General features: G+C 31.1%; 6 protein-coding genes across 19 annotated transcripts; 1 reads left to right on the top strand and 5 right to left on the bottom strand.

Moving 5' to 3' along the window:
* Window positions 1-7: 7 nt before the first annotated feature.
* LOC106650384 (COP9 signalosome complex subunit 1) lies at window positions 8-3,164 on the bottom strand. Of its 8 annotated transcripts, none has more exons than XM_023460483.1 (6): window positions 3,036-3,164; window positions 2,480-2,595; window positions 1,638-2,401; window positions 1,193-1,550; window positions 988-1,122; window positions 8-463 (listed from the first exon to the last, which is right to left on the bottom strand). In XM_023460483.1, exons 2-6 carry the CDS (start codon window positions 2,588-2,590, stop codon window positions 383-385), a joined length of 1,449 nt encoding a protein of 482 aa, XP_023316251.1. In that variant the 5' UTR covers window positions 2,591-2,595; window positions 3,036-3,164; the 3' UTR covers window positions 8-382. The 8 variants fall into 8 exon arrangements, with proteins under 8 accessions (XP_023316251.1, XP_014223836.1, XP_014223838.1 ...); XM_014368350.2 differs by lacking the exon at window positions 3,036-3,164 and adding an exon at window positions 2,962-3,000; XM_014368352.2 differs by lacking the exon at window positions 3,036-3,164 and adding an exon at window positions 2,853-2,939.
* A 468-nt stretch (window positions 3,165-3,632) lies between these two features.
* Window positions 3,633-6,650, top strand: LOC106650410 (cell division control protein 1). Its single transcript, XM_014368387.2, has 7 exons — window positions 3,633-4,012; window positions 4,292-4,501; window positions 4,567-4,729; window positions 4,800-4,931; window positions 4,993-5,127; window positions 5,206-5,437; window positions 5,534-6,650. The coding sequence occupies exons 1-7, from the start codon at window positions 3,993-3,995 to the stop codon at window positions 5,701-5,703; spliced, it is 1,062 nt and encodes a 353-aa protein (XP_014223873.1). The 5' UTR covers window positions 3,633-3,992; the 3' UTR covers window positions 5,704-6,650.
* A 107-nt stretch (window positions 6,651-6,757) lies between these two features.
* Window positions 6,758-9,279, bottom strand: LOC106650607 (microprocessor complex subunit DGCR8). Of its 3 annotated transcripts, none has more exons than XM_023460462.1 (3): window positions 9,166-9,268; window positions 8,393-8,907; window positions 6,758-8,315 (listed from the first exon to the last, which is right to left on the bottom strand). In XM_023460462.1, the coding sequence occupies exons 1-3, from the start codon at window positions 9,230-9,232 to the stop codon at window positions 6,939-6,941; spliced, it is 1,959 nt and encodes a 652-aa protein (XP_023316230.1). In that variant the 5' UTR covers window positions 9,233-9,268; the 3' UTR covers window positions 6,758-6,938. The 3 variants fall into 3 exon arrangements, with proteins under 3 accessions (XP_023316230.1, XP_014224216.1, XP_023316231.1); XM_014368730.2 differs by having other exon boundaries at window positions 6,759-8,315; window positions 9,102-9,279; XM_023460463.1 differs by having other exon boundaries at window positions 6,759-8,315; window positions 8,393-8,902; window positions 9,166-9,264.
* Window positions 9,280-9,486: 207 nt separating this feature from the next.
* LOC106650608 (heparan-alpha-glucosaminide N-acetyltransferase) lies at window positions 9,487-12,688 on the bottom strand. The gene is made up of 10 exons (XM_014368733.2): window positions 12,098-12,688; window positions 11,901-12,022; window positions 11,706-11,812; window positions 11,530-11,642; window positions 11,366-11,460; window positions 11,198-11,305; window positions 10,581-11,131; window positions 10,388-10,512; window positions 10,128-10,311; window positions 9,487-10,042 (listed from the first exon to the last, which is right to left on the bottom strand). Exons 1-10 carry the CDS (start codon window positions 12,230-12,232, stop codon window positions 9,861-9,863), a joined length of 1,722 nt encoding a protein of 573 aa, XP_014224219.1. The 5' UTR covers window positions 12,233-12,688; the 3' UTR covers window positions 9,487-9,860.
* Window positions 12,689-13,078: 390 nt separating this feature from the next.
* On the bottom strand, window positions 13,079-14,429 carry LOC106650609 (phosphatidylinositol-glycan biosynthesis class F protein). The gene has a single exon (XM_014368734.2). It carries the CDS (start codon window positions 13,781-13,783, stop codon window positions 13,079-13,081), a length of 705 nt encoding a protein of 234 aa, XP_014224220.1. The 5' UTR covers window positions 13,784-14,429.
* A 320-nt stretch (window positions 14,430-14,749) lies between these two features.
* Window positions 14,750-21,055, bottom strand: LOC106650575 (exportin-5). 5 transcript variants are annotated; one of them, XM_014368674.2, is made up of 10 exons: window positions 20,874-21,055; window positions 19,409-20,110; window positions 18,973-19,288; window positions 17,841-18,847; window positions 17,405-17,770; window positions 17,065-17,322; window positions 16,876-16,999; window positions 16,465-16,804; window positions 16,011-16,380; window positions 14,750-15,924 (listed from the first exon to the last, which is right to left on the bottom strand). In XM_014368674.2, exons 2-10 carry the CDS (start codon window positions 20,093-20,095, stop codon window positions 15,766-15,768), a joined length of 3,627 nt encoding a protein of 1,208 aa, XP_014224160.1. In that variant the 5' UTR covers window positions 20,096-20,110; window positions 20,874-21,055; the 3' UTR covers window positions 14,750-15,765. The 5 variants fall into 5 exon arrangements, with proteins under 5 accessions (XP_014224160.1, XP_014224158.1, XP_014224159.1 ...); XM_014368672.2 differs by having other exon boundaries at window positions 20,878-21,055; XM_014368673.2 differs by lacking the exon at window positions 20,874-21,055 and adding an exon at window positions 20,738-20,857.
* Window positions 21,056-21,059: the final 4 nt, after the last annotated feature.

Here is a 21,059-nt window from a genome sequence, read left to right as displayed (position 1 = left end):
TCATTTCTTAACTATTAAAATGCATTTATTCTCAACTGATTCGGTTAGATATAAAGTCGTAACATATTTTAAGATTATAATAAACTGTAATAATTCAATTTCAAATACTACATAGAAAGTTGTACAAAAAATTTGTTTTCAATGAGAAAAGCTAATAAAATATGGTCTTGTTGTACAGACGGCAAATTTTGTTAAATCAAGTTTTCATTTTAAACGATTTTTCATCATTACAAGAGACCTTTACATTTTATATACATGAGTGATTGAACTTCTTGTATAGTCTTCTTGCATTGTTGTTCAGTCAAACATGACAATATAAGTATCCGTTTATTTTCAGCAACGGTGCATTTTTCTTTTTAAAACTGCTCTCTAGGCAATCATATTAATTTCTTGGTAATGAATGTGAACTTGAGCCAGATCCTATTGACATATCGGAATTTAGGTTACTATTTACTGTTGGACACTGGAAAAAAAGTAATTAATTCAGTGAAAAAATTTCTGTCATTTATTAGACTTTTAAAAAATGTTTCATCTATCATTTTTGACATATGTGGTATTACTTATACAATTACAGTAAAAGGATAAAAAAAATCTCATAAATTTCAGTCAATCATACAGGCTAATATAATTAATATAACTGTTACATTTCAAATGTAACAGTAGCATAATTGCACCTTGGCAATTGATAAAAGTGAAGAAACATTATTTTCTCATGTAAAAAAACTTATTTCAAAATATCTACACATAAAAATCAGCCTCAACATTTTTTAAAAATTTAATGAGGATCTGTTCTCAAAAAGACATCTGCAAAATTTTCATGATATTTAACAGCCACAAAAATCACCAATGTTTGCCACTTTTGCAAGTAGCGTTTAGTTTTAATTTCATGCATAATTAGGGTCATAGGTTGGATCAGGCTGTTTACAATAAATGGTTTATCAATTATTAAATTGAAGTTTTAAAAAAAAATAAACATTAAAATTATACCTTGACTTGAACATTATGTTTCAGCATAGCTGCTCTTAAAATCAACATTCTTGTACGTCGTCTATATTCTTTACCAAGCAAAATGGACTTTTCAAAAGTTGTGCTACGCTGATCCACATCTTTGGCGTACAAAATCTGAGAAAAATATATGAAAATTATCATTTCTGGAATATTATTCAATAAAACACCATTTAGTTAAATTCACCTTATTATGAGAATCAATACGAGCTTGAATTTGACCTTCAAGGATCAATTGCATAAGTTCATCTTCAAGAGCAGGCACAGTACGATTAAATGCAGTTGCCATGCGTCTCATGTCAGCGCTCAAATATGGACTAAAATATTGTATCAAAGCTCTATTACGTATTTGAGTGTACAACATATTGACATGTGGTGCAATATACATATCCAACAAAATATTATCCTTAATTTCATCAAGGAGTTTTAAACAAGATGCATATTTTGATTCATAAAACTTAAAAATGATGTCTCTCAATTGTGGTTCTAATTCCAAAAATAATTTGAATGACCCACTGAATATAACTTGTTTTTGAAGTTCAAACCTAAAATAATTGATTGATTAAAAAATTTTTCATTTTAATGATAATGAAGATAACTAATAATTAAATAAATATACTAAGAGTACCAACCGATCAAAAGTAGCTAGAGCGCACAGTCCTCCATATAAAGCTACATTACCAGGAGATAAAATTTCTGGAAAATCACAATGGTCAAGAGATGCTTGCAGGAATAGTTTAGCTGCAGTTTTATATTTTCTAGTGGCTAATTCAGCTAATCCAGCAGCAACTTTCAACTTTGTTATTATACCCATATTATTTTCTTTTCCTTGCAAGTCTGGAAAGTCTGGTGTATTTTGAGCTTTGGTAACATAACTCAAGACATGTGTCCAATTTTGTATGTATATTGACACTTTGAGTACATTCCAACACATATTGACAACGTGTTTTCCAGATGTGCAATAATCTCTAGCTCTAGAATAACACCTGAGTGCATTAACTAAATCGCCACAATCCAAGTAATGATCTCCCAAATCATCATGACCTCTCCTGATGCTCTCTTTAATTGAATTACTTTTATAATTTTTGAGGTCAGTATCAAATTTCTCTAACTTCATAGCAGCTTTTTTAGAACGTGAATCTACCCAAGCTTGATCAATTGTTGGTATATCTTGAGACGTAGATTGAACTGCTACATCTGGTAAAACTGGAGCACTTACAGCTTGAGCAAGTTTTTTGTGCAGAGTTGTATACATAGAAACGTTATATGTTGCCATAACATAGTTAATGGCCATTTTAAGAGCTTCGATCCTTAATGATGGACAATGATCAGCAATGTATATTAGTCGAAACAACCTAGCAAGTCCTGTATAACTGTTAGCATAAACTTCTAAATCCTGTAAAAGTAAGAAAAGAAATCATTATTTGATTCTAAAATATTGTGCATATGCAATAGGATTTATTGATTCACAAACCAGTGTAGGATTTTCCACGATAAAGGGATCCTCCTCGGTGTTGTCATTATCCTCGGGTGGTGCATCGACCTGCATTGGCTCCACCATATTTTGCTGAATGAACTGTAACATTTTGACTGTTTTTTTTTTTGGTTAATATTAATTTCCGTTATAAATGTATAAATACCTACAGCTCTAAGGCTTTTTAAAACTTGGAATTCAACGTCAACAATAAGATCGACACTTAACCCCTACGAATTCTACAACGTTCTATGGATACTGAATAGATAACTTAGGAAAAACATCGACGAATCAGTCAGTGACTGAGCCGCGCGACTTAGTACGATGTGCACAGATGTTTATTTACAACATACAAAACTACAATTATTCCTACCCTATACAACAAGATCTTTGGCACCGGTGTCGCACGAGTACAGACTTGTCAGTATCTTTCTCTTCGCGACTCGCGTTACGCGTATTTGTGTGTAGGTAAGGGTACTTACTATTAGAGCGGCGAAATACAATTTAATACTAAACGCTATTTTATTGACAAAAAATAAATAAAGAAAATATCGACCAGAAAAAATGGATTGCGCAGCTCTTATGCGCTTTGTAATCGTGTGGTCTGTTTATTAAGCTCTTTTCTAATCTAAATTTTTAAATAATGAAGCACATAGCAAGTAAACAACAACTTAACAGCAAAGCCCACACAGAGTCATCTGCAATTGAGCCTACTTGAGAAGTTCGTGCATACGTAGAACACGATTGTTACTACTTACTTGTTGAGCGCTCGAGGGCTTTCTTGTGCAGGGAAATTTGACTGTTATGGTTTTATACTTAGGATTTTACTGATTAAAAAATGTATTAATTCGAATTCATCTTAATGATTGGTACAATTACTTTCTTCGATATATAGAATTGCATACTCATATTTATAAATCATTCAATCATTGGCCAGTCGCTATTTCGTCTTTTTTTAACAGAAATATCCCTAGATTGAATGCGCACTATCTATTTTCTACTGCACCTTTGAAATATTGACAAATAACAACCCTTGAAGATTATGAAAACAAAAACATGATTTTGAACTGTGTAAAACATAAATGTAAGAGCGTATTGTAGAGAGTTGGGTACATTTTTTCGATTCATGCGTACTGCAACATCTTCTAGTTTTTGCAAATACGTTAATAATTAATAAAAAAAGCTCAACATTTATTTGCTTAAAAAGAACGAGAAATTCGTGATCGAATTTCAAAAAACGTTTGTTTCAATAAGCTAAAGATTTCACGTTTTAAAGATTTATTTTTAAACTTTTTATCATCATAGTGTTGATCGAGGCGCATATAGATATATATAGATACATCTATATGCGTAAATTTAGATCGTCGACAGCGGAACTTAGTATCGCCCGTTGCACGTTCCAAAATGTGACATTAAATCGTATTTGTACTCATATTTTATACGATTATGCCAGCCCTCGGGTATTTATACCTTACTATATTCACTCATTACAAAGCAAACGATTTCACGTGAAATGATACGTCGAAACGGAAGGTAATTTATTTTATAGCATATTTTTTTTCACCCTCTGTATACCGTATACACTCGAGTATAAATACATCGTGCCCATCGGGGCTAACGCACTCTTATGCAATTAACCTTAATTGACGGGTTTAACTTAATACTTGAATGTTGTTGTTTTTTTTTTCATTTGTTTTTATTGTAAGGTTTGACTTGGTGCTCCAATGCACGAACGCATTGTCAAGCCATTAAGATTCAACACTCTAATGACTTAAAACCCACAAACTCAAGTAAAATGTATCTTTGTTTCAGAACAAAACATAAAATTTATTTTATTGTTGCATTCTTAGGACTGATAGTCCTTTACAATGAATTTCTTGCATATGACATTCAAGCCTTCAGATGGTCTGTACAAAAATGTGCAGACTGTGTTTCCGTATTATTGGTAGCAGATCCACAAATACTTGGATATAAAAATGAAAATTACAAAGGGTCATCATGGGCTATATGGGATAGTGACAGGTACTGTTTCATTACTTATTTTAAATCACAATTCATTATAAAAATTAATAGAAATATAAATTTAGATATTTAAAGAAGACCTTTAGCAGAGCTGTAGATAGAGTACAACCAAATGTTATTGTATTTCTTGGAGACATAATGGATGAGGGTCATATTGCTTCCGTTGAAGATTTTGAAAAATATAAAAGAAGGTTTTCAAACATTTTTGATACTCCTGAAAATACAATGGTAACAGTGTTCAATTTATTAATTCATTTTAAATATACATGATAATTAAACTCCTTTTACTGTTCTTTAGAAAATTTATATTCCTGGCGATAATGATATAGGAGGGGAAGAAGATATGGTTTCTTCTCAAATTCATGAAAGATTCAATTATGCCTATACCCAGCCAGATACTTTAGTTTATAGTACAACAACCTTTTTCAAGGTAATATAAACTGAATAACAGTTAAAAGAAGTATTTAAAAATGTTAATTAATTTTTTTTAGGTAAATAGATTAACAAAATCAATTCCTCCTGCTCCAAAAGAGGCATTTCTTAACGATTACACTGAACGGAATACTACCAATATTGTCCTCAGTCATCTTCCTCTATTGTTTACACCAGGGTCCTTTGTTCAAAACGTAGGTATAATCGTATTTAAGTATTGAAGAATTAAAGTATACAAATGTATAAATCTCAGTCATTCTAATTTTTCATAGGTTCTCAAAGAATTGTCACCTCAAATTATATTTACGGCTCATGATCACAAAGCTATGCACATGAGTTTAGATACTGCAACTGATCAGCTCAGTGATGTCTGGGTTCTCCCACCTCATCAAACTCCTTTATATCAGTTGAGACTTGATATGGGTGACGTACATGAATTACAGATACCAACGTGCTCTTATAGAATGGGAACTAAAAATATGGGATATGGTTTAGCTTATATAGGTAAGGGTCATTAAACTTTGGGAAATTCATGAATGTACTTAAATGTACTAATTAAAAATCAAAATATTTCATTTATGTAAAATAATTTTATTTCAGATACTCAAGAAAAAACTTTAGATTTTACAATTCTATGGTTACCAGACAGATTTAAACAACTTTGGCTGTATCTTTATTCCCTGGCAGCTGCATTATTAATTTCTCTTGTTTTTATTATTTTTTGTACTTGTACAAACAGTAATGCTACTTATAGTCGTGTGCCTATATAAATATTTAAGAGAACCCAAGAGAGATTAGACTTATCCAAACAGCATGAAAAATGTCCTCCTCAATTATGATTGCCAATCAATTTAGTCACAGCTCTGAGTACATGACAGTTAATATTTTTAGAAAAACCTTACTTTGTTCAACTTAAAATTGTAGATGTCCGTCCAGAAGAAACTTATTAATTTAGAATGTATATAATAGTTAGTATTCATCTTATATCGTTGTTGATTAGTACAATGAATTATATATATTAGGATGTCCCTCATTTTCTAAGTTGCATGGAATCCCGCATCCGCGCTTTTGAACATTTCATTCGATCTAGAAATGAAAATAGCCTCAACTTCAACTTTTTCAAATTGTAATTTTTCTGGGCCTACAATTGAAGTTTTTTCATTAACACCTTCCAATGTGTGGACGAGGAAATGGGAATTTATCATTTTGGAAATCAAGGGATACCCTAATCTACATATACCTTGGAACTGTTGTTTTATAATTTTGAATGTTGTAAAAAGAATTTCAAGTCATTCACGTTTTGTTATAATGTTACATTGAAGAATTAAATGAAGTACTGTATTTTATATTGAAATTTTAGAAGTAAAATTTTCATTAAATTGTGTCACAGTTTTATACTTCAAATAGTTTATTCATTGGACTAAAAGATTTTATATTTACATTGTTCCTAAATATTTAAGATCTACTGTTAAAGTGTTTACAAAAATCTTTTAAGAGGAAATCATCTTTCAAATATATTATCAATATAATTGTTAATAGATCAAAAATTAATGAATTATAAATATTTAAATCTATTTGTAAAAAATGTTTAACAGCCAACAAATGAAACTGAAGTGTTTCAAGTTTCTTATAAATGTTGTTATCTTCTCAACTGTTTAAGCAAATGCTGCAAACTATTCTTGTGAGATGAATATAATGTCAAAGCATTGTCAATGAAAATAAAGTGAACAATTTTTTGTAATACTGATTTATTGCATTTTCTACAAAATTTTTATTTTTACAAATGTACAAATAACTACTTTTATTTACAATGTTGAAAAAGAATTGAAAATATTCTTAATGATAAACTTGTTTTCTACTTTGATGTACAAGACTCATTTTTTCTAATCAAATTTATACTAACAAAATAAAAATATGCAAATTTGTAAAGGTATGGAATTTCAATCTGCAAATGATGAATACTAAGAGAGCCTCTCACAAAATATTTCATAAAAATTACAGAATTTTACAAATCAACGTTATTCAAATTGGCTGCGGAACCAGTTGGTAGATCTGGAGGAATAAATGTACCAATAGGTTTAACTGCTTCCCTTTGGTCTGATAGTTTTTTCATTTCAAGTCTCAATTTATCTAATATAGCATAATTTGGTTGATTAACTGATGCTTTACCTTGAAGCAAAGTAATTTCTTGCTCTAATTGCTTTTTTTCCTTAAAAGATTTAACACTTCTAGATCCATATAATCTAAGTAGTGAGCCCCATGAATGAATGTGTGGATGTAAAAGTTGTAAAATTGCTTGAGCAGCTCTTTGTTTACCATCTTTTTTATTTCTGCAAATAACAGTTGCCTCATGTTTTCCTACTTTCATTTTAAATTCATTACGTTGATGTTTTAAAGTATTAACAGAATAGTCAATGTGCATATTTCCATGCCCAAAGTTTCTTTGCAAACAAGTAACTAAAATAGCATGTGGAGAAGGCTCTGTAGTTTTAATACAGAAATCTGCTACTCTTGGGTCATTGATGGAAATCTCATCAAAAAAAGACAAATCTGTGTCTGAATTAACCTTCGAGGCTTTATCAGTTTGAGCAGGATTAGATGAACTATTTTCTTCTTCTGCAGCACCAGAAATTTTATCTCTCATTTGTGGAATCAAAATCTCAAGAGTCTTTTTTGCAGCATTTGCCTTAGCTTGTTTTTTACTACTACCAAAACCGCTACCATATTCCATTTCATTAATTGATACAACTGCAGAGTAAGGTGTTGCAGCATTTTCAAGTTCCTTAAATTTATAAGTTGGTTGTTTCTTTAAAGCATGTTGTACATATTCATGTAAAATACAAACATAGCTTTTCCCTGATGGATTCATAATCCAATGCTTAGGAGGCCTGCCAGTAGAATCATCTTCTTGATTTGCATTACCTGAATAATTAACATTTTTTGCCACTGGAAATGTTATTAATTTAGTACCATCTGGTAGTGTTGGCCTTTCTAATTGTTTTCTGTGTTTTCTATTTTTGGTATACTTTCTTCTTTGGGACCAAGATTTGAATCTCATCACTTTTATTGATTTGAATTTAAAAAGTGACATACAATATTCTCTAAGGCTATTACCATCAAGCGATTGAGTTTCTCTATTTTCTTGAATTGTTTCAATTTTAGCATTTGGTAGAGTGCAACCTTGGGCTTCTGATCGTTCTATTTCTTTTTGCTTTTCTTCTTCTTGTTCCTTCAATGCCCTTTTATATTGTAAACATGGAACAGCACTTACAGGCACATTGTGTTTTCTAACACTGCCTGGTCCAAGAAAATATGGCTTTGATAAGGTGCATACTCTACTTTGTCTATGTAAATATAATGGCATACCACTATTATGGGTTACCTTAAAATAAAAAGATGAAACATTATTATTTTATTGCAAATTTAGTTTTTAATAAAATTTAGAATTTAATAAATTACCTGCACCCATCCTTCTGGCAAAATATCAAAATGATTATGTCCAATTTCATTTAGAATTAATTTTTCAGTCTGTTTATAATCCATTTCATCTTTACTACCTTCTGCACGCTTACCCTTAAATTCATCAGGTAAATTTTCTTCAAGCATTGCTTCAATTTCATCATCAGGAACATCTGAGTCCAAACTATCATTTGAACATTCATCAGAATCGGACTCATTGATGTTGGCATGACTTTCCAAATCATCCAAAACATCAAAATGTCTTAATTCATTGTGTGAAGCATCTTCTAGAATTGTGGTACTTTCCATGTCTCTTTGAGTAGAAGTAGATTGACTGTGAGGAGTGGAATCGATATCCATCGATGTAAATTTGAAAGGACATTGTTGTTTTATTTCTGGGACGTCTTCCGAGGTATCCATCAAATTTGGTTTTTCTTCCAACTTTTCCTCGGAAGAAACGTTTTTGATTGATTCTGACATTTGATCGATATTTGATTCACCAGTTTCCATCTTCACTGAAAAATCAGTTGTTTAATATGTAATGACTATATAAATCGACAAAGTAAATCAAAATAATGAGGCACTATTATCACTTCGATATTGCTTTTAAAGGTTAAGTAAAATTCGCAAAATTAACTAATTCATGTGCTTTTCATTGCTGCTTTTACTTTAATTTGCATTGATTACAATATTTAAGTTTCTTTTTTACTTTTTGCAACTTTACTTCAGTTTCGTCTTAATATTTCGTTCAAACAGTAATGGTACTTTTGCACCTGTCATTGGGTTGCGCCGGTAGTACACATTGCACGTTGTTTTTTCGACACAGATTTGAGATTGCATAGACCATCCTAATATGAGATACGAGGGACAGCAAGTTCTTTAGTGGCAGCTCGATAGCCTGCTAGCAGACTCAATAAGGGCCAATAAAGAGAAGAGCCATCGTTCTTCTGCTAAAAGCCCCCGCGAAAATCAAAACCATCAATTTTCGTTCAAGGTAACTGATGTTGAATGAACGTATTGAGTAGTAATATTTGTTATTTGACGAATGAATAAAAATGAACGAATAAATGTAAGATATCCTTTAGCTTGAAGTTTTTATATTTATTTGACTATTATTACAAAAACTATTTTTGTTATATTCAACAGGTAATATAAAAATAATTCTTTTCATTGTATATGATATAAAGCAGTGAATAATAAGTAAAGAACGCTTGAATTCAATCTCATAAAGAATATGATAAGCTTCATAATAATATAATGAAGCAGTGAATAAAAAATAAAAACTTATTGATGACTATCTTTTGAAGAAAATTATAGGCTCAAACGATAAACTAGAACATAATCATTTCTTTTTTGAATTAAACATTTTTATCACAATCAACTGAGAAAATTTCTCTTTCAAAATACAAGGCTTCTTTTTTTAGGTAACACCAACATTTTTCCAATTTAATTGAATTGTAGTTAAACCTTATATAGCTATCAAAATCTCTTTTTTATACAAAATATAAGCTATTACTGTCCACAAAGTGGTTGTCCATAAATTCATTGCCAATACAGAGGTATGAGTAGGAATTCCGTTTATATTCCATTCAAATGGAAATAGCCCTGATGTCAGATAATGACCTACATATAATAAAATTGGATTGGCACCTGGGAAAAAATTAAATGTTAACAGAATAAAGACTAGAATATTTTTGCCTAATACCAGAATAATAATACAATTCATTTGACATACCAGCATAAATAAATGGAGATCCATCCCACCATTTCTTATACTCAATCACATAATATAAAATTGCAAATAATAAAAATGCAAAGCTTGATGTACATAGTACAAATGATAATGACATCATATTTTTATTCACAGGTATAACTCCATTTTCTTTGCTGAAATTGCACAAAATGCCAGCCATGAGTCCCTGTAATCATAAAAATTTCATGAATAAAATTATTAAAAGAAACTGACCCAATAGAAATACATAAAAATCTACATACAGTAATTATAAACCATGCAACCCATCTGATAATTCTTGCATTAGATTGATAGTACGTAACAAATATTCTACCAGCTTGAACACCCATGAAAACTATAAGCGTGGCAGATATTGAATTGATCAATCCTGAAACAAAAACATTAAGTTAGAAAAACAATTTGTAAAAGTTATTATTCTGTCAAACAAAATGATACCTTCTGGATCATGGGGAGATACAGGTCCATAAATCAAATTGGTCTTCTTAGCATACATATGATTACCAAATATAAGTTTATCAATGTAAGCAGCAGCTCCACCAGTACAATTCATGTATTCACCATGATGATGATATCCACCTGGTCCAATGTATCCTCTTGGGCAACCAGGAACATGCAGTAAAAATGTTATGCAAGTATGGAATATTATTATTACAAGAATAACTATCCATTGGGTCCATCTTTCTAAAATGTCTTGCAAGAATACAAATCGTCTAAACTGGTATGTTCTTTGTGCACTAGCACAACAAGTTTCAACCAAAGAGCAAATAAGATATGAAAAAGCCAATAGTTGCAATACACCTGGTATTCTTAACTCTGACAATGGAGTCTTATGTAGAAAATTATGTTGAGAATTAATAAGTAAGCCACAAAAAATTAGTAAAACTGCTCTGCGAAATTGCTTTAATATGAGCCTAGTTCGAGATATTGATACTCTAAGGTGAATCCTAACAGACTTTACGATGGTAAAACCCATTGACCAGGCAAACCTAAAAAGATTAATATTAAATTTTAATATTAAAATATATATGTCTTCATTTACAACTATTATTTACCATGGTAAAACTAAATCTGCAACAGTGAGGCCATTCCATGGAGCATGATTGAAAAACACATATTCTCCACCTCCTTTATTTACAAATATCATCAATAGAACAGCAATACTAAAGAAATATAAAATTAATTAAGTACCCTGTCATGTATAAAGAATAATATATACCTACCCACGAAAAGCATCCAAAGCATGTTGCCTCATACTTGTTTTAGATACTGTAAGTAGTTGAGGACTTGATTCTGTTTCTTGTAACCTGTCTAAATCCTGGAAGAAAAAAATGTTTGCATTAATGTATAAATATTTTGGTTTAAAAAAATTAAATTTTTCACATACATCATTAGCTTCTGTTGATCGTGTTATAAATGTTTTGACAACATTAACGATCATTCTAGATGTGAACAGTACCAAAAATCCAAGAAAATAAACCATTAAGGCAGCAAGAAGAGCTATGAAAATGAAGAATATTTTAAAATTTAATATTGATAAAATCATCGTATAATTTTACTTACGCAAATATGGATTGAAGGGTTCATACAAAGTATAAATTTCAGAACACTTCCCATTTTCTGATATATTCCAACCATACCGTCCATTTTGTTGGAAGCTAAATGTTTTACTAAATAATATGAAAGAGGGAAATTTTAAAAGTGTTTTATTAATCTTCTTGAAAAAAGATCGTCATTGACATATTTTTATATACTTACTTGCATTCCTGAAATGAATTTGTCGCTGTGCTATCATTGCAATGAATTTGAAGTGGATACTTTGTAGATATTTGGATTGTTAAATTTTCATTGGCTGCAATGTCTATTGGATCTCCATCACACTGTAAAAGTGCAAATTGCAAATACATAGAGCAAAACATTTCGGAATAAATATAGACAAGAAAAAAGAAATTTACCAGTACACAGTCGTAAAAGCTGCTAAATAGTGTAACAGGATGTTTATTCTGATTTAAAACACTGAAACAAGCAGTGTCTATGGGAAGTGACTTTTTGTCACTGAAACAAGCTCCACTAACGTTTTTCGTCAACATTTTATTATGTGATGTAACGCACTGACAGGTGTAAATAACAATCTTTTCAATATCGTTTCACAAAATAATTCATTGCATGAAGTGTTATTTGATATAACCTGAATATTATCGCGTTGCAAATTTAGATTGAGGGAGTAAAAATAAAGCTTTTATTGCCTACTATACTGTATTGCGTCGCATCTTTGTAAGTCTTGGATCATAAATGATCTAAATAATATTGTCTGCACTCAATGTTATTAAAATTCAAATGATTCAAGTATTTTATTATGATGATCGGCTGTCCACTAATTTGTAATTCGTAACTGATTTTTTTTCTGCGATGACTAAGATGGCAAGTTGGGAAATACCTATATGCATTTAAGTGCATGAAATAGGACTGAATGCACACACAGCGCAGACAATAACAGCGAAAACCCAGCGAAGATACATGATGTCTCTAAGGCCTCCGAGTTTTCCCTATGCGGGGCAAAGTAGGTGTCATATTTACCTATGTTTATTTACTTTTTATTAGGTTTCAAATATCAAATTTAAATTAATTTTTTAGCATTTAGAATTTTTCTCAGATTATATCGTCCAAAATGGTCGATAACGTTAATAGACTGATTTATTTATTTGTTTATATTATAACTTTTTCGCAATATTTAATTTCCTCAAAGTAGTTTGATGTCAAAAATCAATGAAACAATTTATATGCAGTCAAAAATTGAATGCCAACATTTACATGAAACTTTAGTTTTTGTTTGAAATATTATTTAATACAAATGTGAGCTTAAAAGTTTTAAAATTAAATAATAAAAGAGTTGTTTGTAGTAAAAAAGATTTATAATTTTTCTTAAAATATTTTTATTAAACCATATTCGACTTTTTCAATTTTTTTAAAAAGTACAAATTAGTCTTTATAATAGTTATAAAATTTCCTATAAAATAACCGATCAATGCTCCCAACATGCATGGTATTGGCCATGCTTGCCATTCTCTATCCCAATCCAAGGGTAGTACAAAAGCACCCAACCAAGTGCCAAACCATACTACCATTACATGAAATTTCACAGTATTTACAAGTCTTACATTCATATAAACAGGAGTATTTGTTTGAATCAATATTACAATCACATTATCAATTCCAATATGTAAAGCTGTAGGAATGAGAGTTAACGTTGTTAACGTCAGAGCTAATACAAATGTTTCTTCATGATGTGTGAATATTGGTGCACCAAAAAATACTATTATAATATAATAAATAGCAGTTGATATAATAAATGCAATAACCAGCTTAACAATATTTTTTGCTGATGGCATGAAAGATTTGTTATATTTTGCTGATGCATCTGACTTTTTTTCCAATGATTTGTTTGGTTGAATGAAATTTAGAGAAACTTTAATTATTTCACTAAGTAATATAGTAGCCAGAATATAAATAAATTTATAAGACCCAATATTATACATATTTCCACTATAATGTAAGAAAAGAAACATACATGCAAAGTAACAACAACTAAGCAAAGAATCAAGTAATAATACTTTTTGGTCTTGAAAATCACTTGCAGCCATTGCAATGAATTTTTTTGTGAACAATAATTTTAGGAAATAATTCAAAATAACTTGATTTTCAACCCCTGATTACAATATATGTAATAAGTATAAATTATTTATTACTAATCGCCATAAAAATAAAATTCACTGTTCAAATAAGCCGTTCTTCGTTTACAGATTCTGTTTAGTTTGGTTATAATACAAAGATATTTTAGTAATAATTTTTATGATCTACAAACAGAGTATTAACGAGTATTTTTTTACGATGTCACACCTCTACTGTGTCTTATCATACAGTTTTCCTTTTTCTGTGATGCTTCATGTTGACAAAACAGATAATCCTTGCAGCCGAATTTTACGGACAGAGCGAGCAGATCAGTCATGAGCCGGCAACTATAAATTGAATGTATACACAATCCCGAATATAATGGACTTGCTATATATACACGGGAACACGGAGACGGGGAGAGATATAAATATGAGAGTGAAAAAAAAAGTTAAAACACGTCACGTTTTGTACATTTTTGGTTCCACAAGTTAGAATTTAGAAATGTAAATTTAAAATGGAAGGAAATAAAAAAAAATTGTTCATTGAACTTGAGATATATTAGATCAATTTTACAAACAATTATAAATCATATTTCAAATTTGAAAATTCAAGGAATAAAAATAACTTTTGTGAAAATTTGATGCAATGATTTTATTTATATTGTTATATTGTTAATGCACTAATTATAAATGCAATTTTTGAATTATCTACGATTTAATAATTAAAAGACTTTGTTCCATATTCAACTCTGTAATCTATTGACATCTAAAAAAAATAATACATTTTGGTCACTTACTTCAGCAATAATTACGATTTGTTTTAAAATTGTTTTATTACTGCCAAACTAATTCTGGTAGTAAAACCCATTATTTCAAAAGTTTATTTTTAATTAATTAGTTAATTGAAAAAAAAATATACATCTTGGATTCACAAAATTAGTGTAGCAATGTCGTTTTATTTGTATAGTTGACAACTTTAAGATAAATAATCCGCGATTGGCTACATAATTAAAAATTTTTTTAATTTAATTAAAAATAATACAACATTCAAATTTTTGAGAAACATTTCAAAGCCTAATTTCTTACAATGATAATTTACAATTTTGTACAATGAATGTACTTTCAATGATATTTCATAGCATCTTTAACAAAAAATGGGATGTAATTAAATTTTTTTAAACAAAACGGTATTTTTCTTGAATGAAACTTTTCCGATAAAATTGAATGAGATATATGAATTGTTTATATTAAAATCTCTTCGATATTATTATGCTTTGGCTTTGTACCAGCTATAAAAAGCGATACTTATATTGAATGAATTGTTACTATCTATTCATTATTTTTCTATTGATGTATAAACATTTTTTTGTGAAATTATTTAAATTTTACATTATTGAAATGTAATCAAGTCAACTTGATGCATAGCAAATATGAGTTCAGTATCAATCATTCGAATATCTATTATTCATCATTATTTTATAAAGATACAAAATATTCACATTTTCTCAATAATAACATTCACACTGTAAAAATTAAAAATAATTAAAAATGCTCTTGTTACTTGATTTTCAAACAAGAGCAATCCTGACTGATGTAATTTCATAACAGTAAAATCAATCAACAAGATAAAAAAAAATTAAAGACTTAAAATTTAATTTAACTTTATATTTATAACATAGATATTAAAAATTACGATGATGCGCAACAATAATTTCAAAGAAATAAGGAACTCATTTTGTAGGAATCTTTTGAGTAAAGATTATATTAATTATTTAAATTTTACATCAGATAATAATTATTTGAATCATTTTTATCTTAGTCGACTGCAATCCTTATTTCTTGAAAATTTTAGTGTAAAGAATATTACTTAAAATTTTTTAACTAAAATTATATTAATTCATGTGAATGCTTAGCAAGCTCTGGTAGCTTCGTAAGCTATGGCTAATTTTTTGCTACGTAGGTCCAGCAAATAACGCAGTTAAACCTGTTTCACTGGGTGTATTTGAAATATCGTCTACGCGCACGACTGGTTTATTTGCTATTTGAATACTCGGTAAGTTGTCGATTTTTACTTCTTTGCGGAATAATTGACCGATGTTTCTTCCGATCAACTGCAATTAAAAATTGGATTTTGAACGTTTAATATATTCTCGTTCAGTCATACCTTAAATTTTTTTTTATGTAATAAACCAATCACCTGATTAGTTATCTTCTTGAATAGATCTTTCTTCCCCTTTTCAATCTTATTTCCTTTGGTGCTAACGACACTCATTTTATCATCAAATCTCTGTAAGTCAGCTAGATTAACGCCTGGGATTTGTTGCATTACCTCGATGATATTTGGAAACTTAGGTCGAAGGACTTCATAAATTTGAGCTCCCAAAGTAATCAAAGATCCTTGATTGGCTTCGTGTTGGCCATGTAATTGCAGACCTTGCAAAACAGCAACCATTATATGGGATGCCATTTGAGGGTTTAAACTGCCATCTGCAGCAAGAGCCCGCACAACTGGTCCAGTAAGCATTGTTGCTTTCAAACTGGCACCTGAGTCATTCCATGACAGGGCGCTGTAAAATAAATTTAAATGTTGAATAAATTTATTACTAAAATAAGAATATTCACAATTCATATTTAAATAATTCAATACTAACCCAAGAATGCAAAGCACAACACTGTGACAAGTTGAAGGATGTCTAAGTACAAAGCTACCAAGTTCACTAACGACTTCAGCAACGATGCTATTAGTACTTCGAGTAGTTGGCTGATCAACAGCCATTCCACCATTATCTTGGTCCATTGAATCAGGTGGAGAGGCGTCGCTCGAATTGCCACCGACGAGTACAAGTTTCAATACATCGATAAACTCCCGAGTTAGATTACGATTCAACATATCTTCTATAACTTCTTGCTCATCTGAATTTTCTTCTCCATGGTCACCGGCCTCATAAAGAATGGCCATTCGTTGCCATTTCGTGCTTAATCTCTGATGCACTGAAATTATTACACATAATCAATGAAATTACCAGTTTTTGTAATTGAATTCAAGTTGATCTTAAACTTACTGTGATTAGAAACATGCGCCAAAACAGGTACTAGAACTGTTTCATAAAATGCTGTTGGACAATGATATATGAAAGGTTTCATAAAAACTCGAATAATCGGACGCAGTCTGTGGTCGGGAATTGTCTGCAATAATAATTTTAAAGTTAGCCACAAAATAGTTGAACTCTATTAATAATAGAACTATATACCTCCATATCAGAAAATACAGAATTAATGAGCGCATTCGATAATCCTTGTAGCTGATAAAAGTCACGACCAATATTATGACAGCCACTTCCAAGAAGATGATAACAGGTATCTTGTAAATAATGGAAAAAGTTTTGCGCTTTTGATACTGGCGAAAATAACGGATCTTCTTCCAGGGAACTGTCACTACTGTTACCATTAGTATGACCTAATAACTGTTGTTTTTCTACTTCTACCATATCGTGAACATTTTTGTAACTCTGTAAAAATCAATCAAGTTATTCATTAATGTAAAAGTGAAAAAATTAATCAAGTTATAAAAATCTTATGAGTTTTCCATACCTCAGATAGTAAACTCAAAGCAGCTGGTGTAAACATAGAATTTATTGTTCTTAGAAGAGCAAAAAATGGTGGTAAAGCTGGTACAATATGGGGTGTCGCCGGGTTTCTGTATACTGGATTACCATTTTCACTGACAGCAGCAACAAATCCGCCTCTTAATGCCCTATCTGGATCATCGGGTATGGTACTACGTTTAACCACGCTTAATAAAACGTTAATATAAAATCTCAAGTCTGACATATTTCGACTGATAACTGGGTTGTCTATCGGTGGTTGATTTAAACCTAAGAAATTGGTCAATTCCATTGGACCTTTAAATGCCTCTGCTCCCATGGCAGTGAAACGGAGCGCAGTCTGACCAATTACCTGCAAAAAAATTATTTTGTATCATAAATTATCAACCCAATATTTAATAATCTTTTAAAGTTTCACCTACCTCCTCTATAAATTTAGACTGCCTTTCGTAATCACAAAAATGATTAGATATTAACATCAAAGCCTCATACTGAACTACCCCCTCAAATCTAGTTAATTGACTCGGTTCTGCCATCAATTTTTTTACATTGGCATGAATTTGATCGAATACAGGAAGTAATAGCAATGGATATTTTTGTCCAATCTTGACCATTAGACTTGAAGCATGTCTCCTTACATTTTTAGCAGACTTAGATCTATTTTCGTGTGTTTCACCGGGTAAATTAAATACTTGGACAGCATATATTTTTTCCAACACCCTAGGTAAAATGGCGACCCCAGGCATGACCATTGAACCAGTGGACATTGATAAAAAGACAAATAAAGCACTAATAGCAGAAAGTAATGCAGATAGAATCCATGGATCTTGAGGGTTGTAAGTAAGACAAAGTTCAAGAAGCTGTAAACCACTTTGAATGTTAGGTCGGTCGTTAACAAGTAATATTCGTGATACTACAGCTTCAAGGGCTGAAGACAAGGCATCCCATTCAAGATATTCTGGATCAAAAGGATCACTTTTGTAAGCTAAATTTTCCATTCCTTTTCGAATTTTGGCAGTCAACCATTGTTGTACATAACTAAAAGTGATTCTAGGAGCCACCATTGTAGCATTTCTGAAACCTTCAATTACATCCATACGTAGGCGGAAATAGAGTGCATTAAATTCTTCATCTGAATCATATTCAAAGAAGCATCCACTTGTACCATTTGTGAAACGTTTATTCTGAGGCATTGGCTTTATAAGCTTAGGGGCAATACTTTCAATATATTTTGGAATATAAGTTAACAATAGAGAATCAGTCTTAATATGCTCATGCTTGAAAAATGTAATCCAGATAGCATTTGATAATTGAACCAAAGTGAAGCTGGAATGAATAGTAAATATCATCACAGTGTCTAGAAAGATGCCAAAATGTACAGGACGGTTTCCATCTTTAGTCCACACAGAACACAATTGGGTGGCCATGCCTGAAATATCAAATATTAAATGAGTCAATCATTGTTATCTGATTCTATCTTTGACTTTGCGCGAAATTAATTTCACTGTAGAAATATTTTGATAAAATTGAGAGTTTGTAAAAGTTTATTCTTACCATTTAACATTTGTACAAGTTTCTTTAAAAATAAGAAATGTTTTTCTTGCAGTTCGTTTGAACCACTTGGGGAAGGGCTTGTTGCAGCAGCATACATGCATTTAAGAGCATCTTCTGTGAAAAGAATCATTAATTGCATTCGATCATCAACTTTACCCTTTCTGCTAACAATTTGTTGTAAACATTCTGCTGCTTGACATCTGAATGTTAGATCACTAAGCAATAAACATAAAATTTGAAGCAATCTTCCCTTTTCTGCCATTATGTGGGTTATCGATACCCACTCTACAAATCCTGATAATGTTAATAACACCACCTAATAAATAAAGAATGCATTGCGTGTTGATTGCATAATTTTGAATAACAAGTATTTATAATTACTTTTTTAAATTGTTTTGATTAAAAATATTGCATGTAAATTGTATTAATATTGTACCTGTACTACTCGATTGTGAGCTGCAGCTTCAGATGCTCTTCCTAAAGATGTTTCTTTTTGAAATGCAGCATAATGCTGTTCCATTAATCTCAAGAAAAAACCAAAAATTTCTGTCATATTAGTGGTCAGAGCCTGATAAATATCTTTTTTTCTTTGATTAGATTCCAAGGTTTCTAAAATAGCAACATCTTCCACTAGTCTTAAAAATACTAATAGCACAAGTTCTGTTTGACTTTCTCCTCTTGTACACGCTTCACTTAGCTCTACTAATAAATTTGGCCATTGTTGAGGCCATTCGCGTTTAATCATTTCTACAACAATTCGAGATAATGCATCTTTTATGTGATTTTCTTCTTGAAGAAGAGAGGTGCCTTCATGTAGCAGTTTCATGGCATTTTCTTTGATAAAAACTTTTTCCGGCTGGGACATTTGAGTCCATCTATATTTTATGCAATGTTCCATTAATTGCAGCCCAAAATGTCTAACTATAGGACTTCTATCTGGACTTTTTTGTGCTAAAAATAATCCACACTGAGCACACAATGGGGAAGTCTCCTTGAAGCGCTCACATGCATTATATACTTCTAATCTTTGCTGATGAGGAATGTTTGGAGACATCATCATTTCCACAACATGAGCAAGCTCATTTGAAATTTGAGCAATATCACCACTCATTCCAAACTCCATTTTTATGTTGTTATTCTGGAAATAAATTTTAGCATTTTAATAATTCATTCATGTGATAATTCAAGAAAAATTTCACATTTCATCACTATTCAACGGAAAATGCAATATGTTTGGATAGAAATATTCATGAAGAACCGGCCAAAACAGAAATATTATCAGGTTCTTTGAGAATGCATTGATATGATTGCAATATCGTAGGTTATTGAATAATCATTTGTCAATTAACGCGAAATCTAGATAAACACGTGGTTTTTTAACTGCTACGGGAATTTAAATGATTGAACTTTCATCTGGCTTTAAATGACTAACCAAAAAATAATGAGCTCTGAAAGTTGCAGATGCACTAAATAAATGAAGCAAAATAACAAGCGATCTACGATTTATGAACGATATCAACAGTCATAGACACATCCCAGCAGTGCAAATGTAAAGACTAATGTCTCGTGTAGCAACACCTTGCCTCAAAATTGCCATGTATGTAAGATCGCTCACACTCTTTTTTTATTTACTATACTACTACTAACTACTAATACTAATCATACCGCACACTCTTCACACGCGATCACTTCATTGAAGGAGCATAGAACAAGGCAAAGTTAATGAGTTTTGACCGAAGAAAAAAATCGATGTGTAAAACAGTACCTCAGCAGCTGCACGAGAACGAATAAAATGATGAAACCGACGAATAGCAAGTGTAAACTAATGAGAACGACAGTAAGATATGCCAATGCAATAACGACATGCACGAGCGCAGGGACACAAGCGGTCACTAACTCACTCACGGTGTTTAATGCACGACGACGAGTACGAGGCCCCAAGACTGTTGAATTATTCTTATGCTACCGAGTTATTTTCCCCATGCGCCATAAGTGCGCGCGGTGTATTATCAGCAGAGAGCGGCGGCGACGGTCCCTATGGTTGTGTAGTCTGTTGTACCTGTGTATGCGTGATGTGCGCGCGAGAT

This window comes from Trichogramma pretiosum, unplaced genomic scaffold (genome assembly GCF_000599845.2).
Source record: "Trichogramma pretiosum strain Unisexual culture from Peru unplaced genomic scaffold, Tpre_2.0 scaffold5, whole genome shotgun sequence".
Classification (NCBI taxonomy): domain Eukaryota; kingdom Metazoa; phylum Arthropoda; class Insecta; order Hymenoptera; family Trichogrammatidae; genus Trichogramma; species Trichogramma pretiosum.
This window is presented reverse-complemented; position numbering and strand designations above follow the sequence as displayed.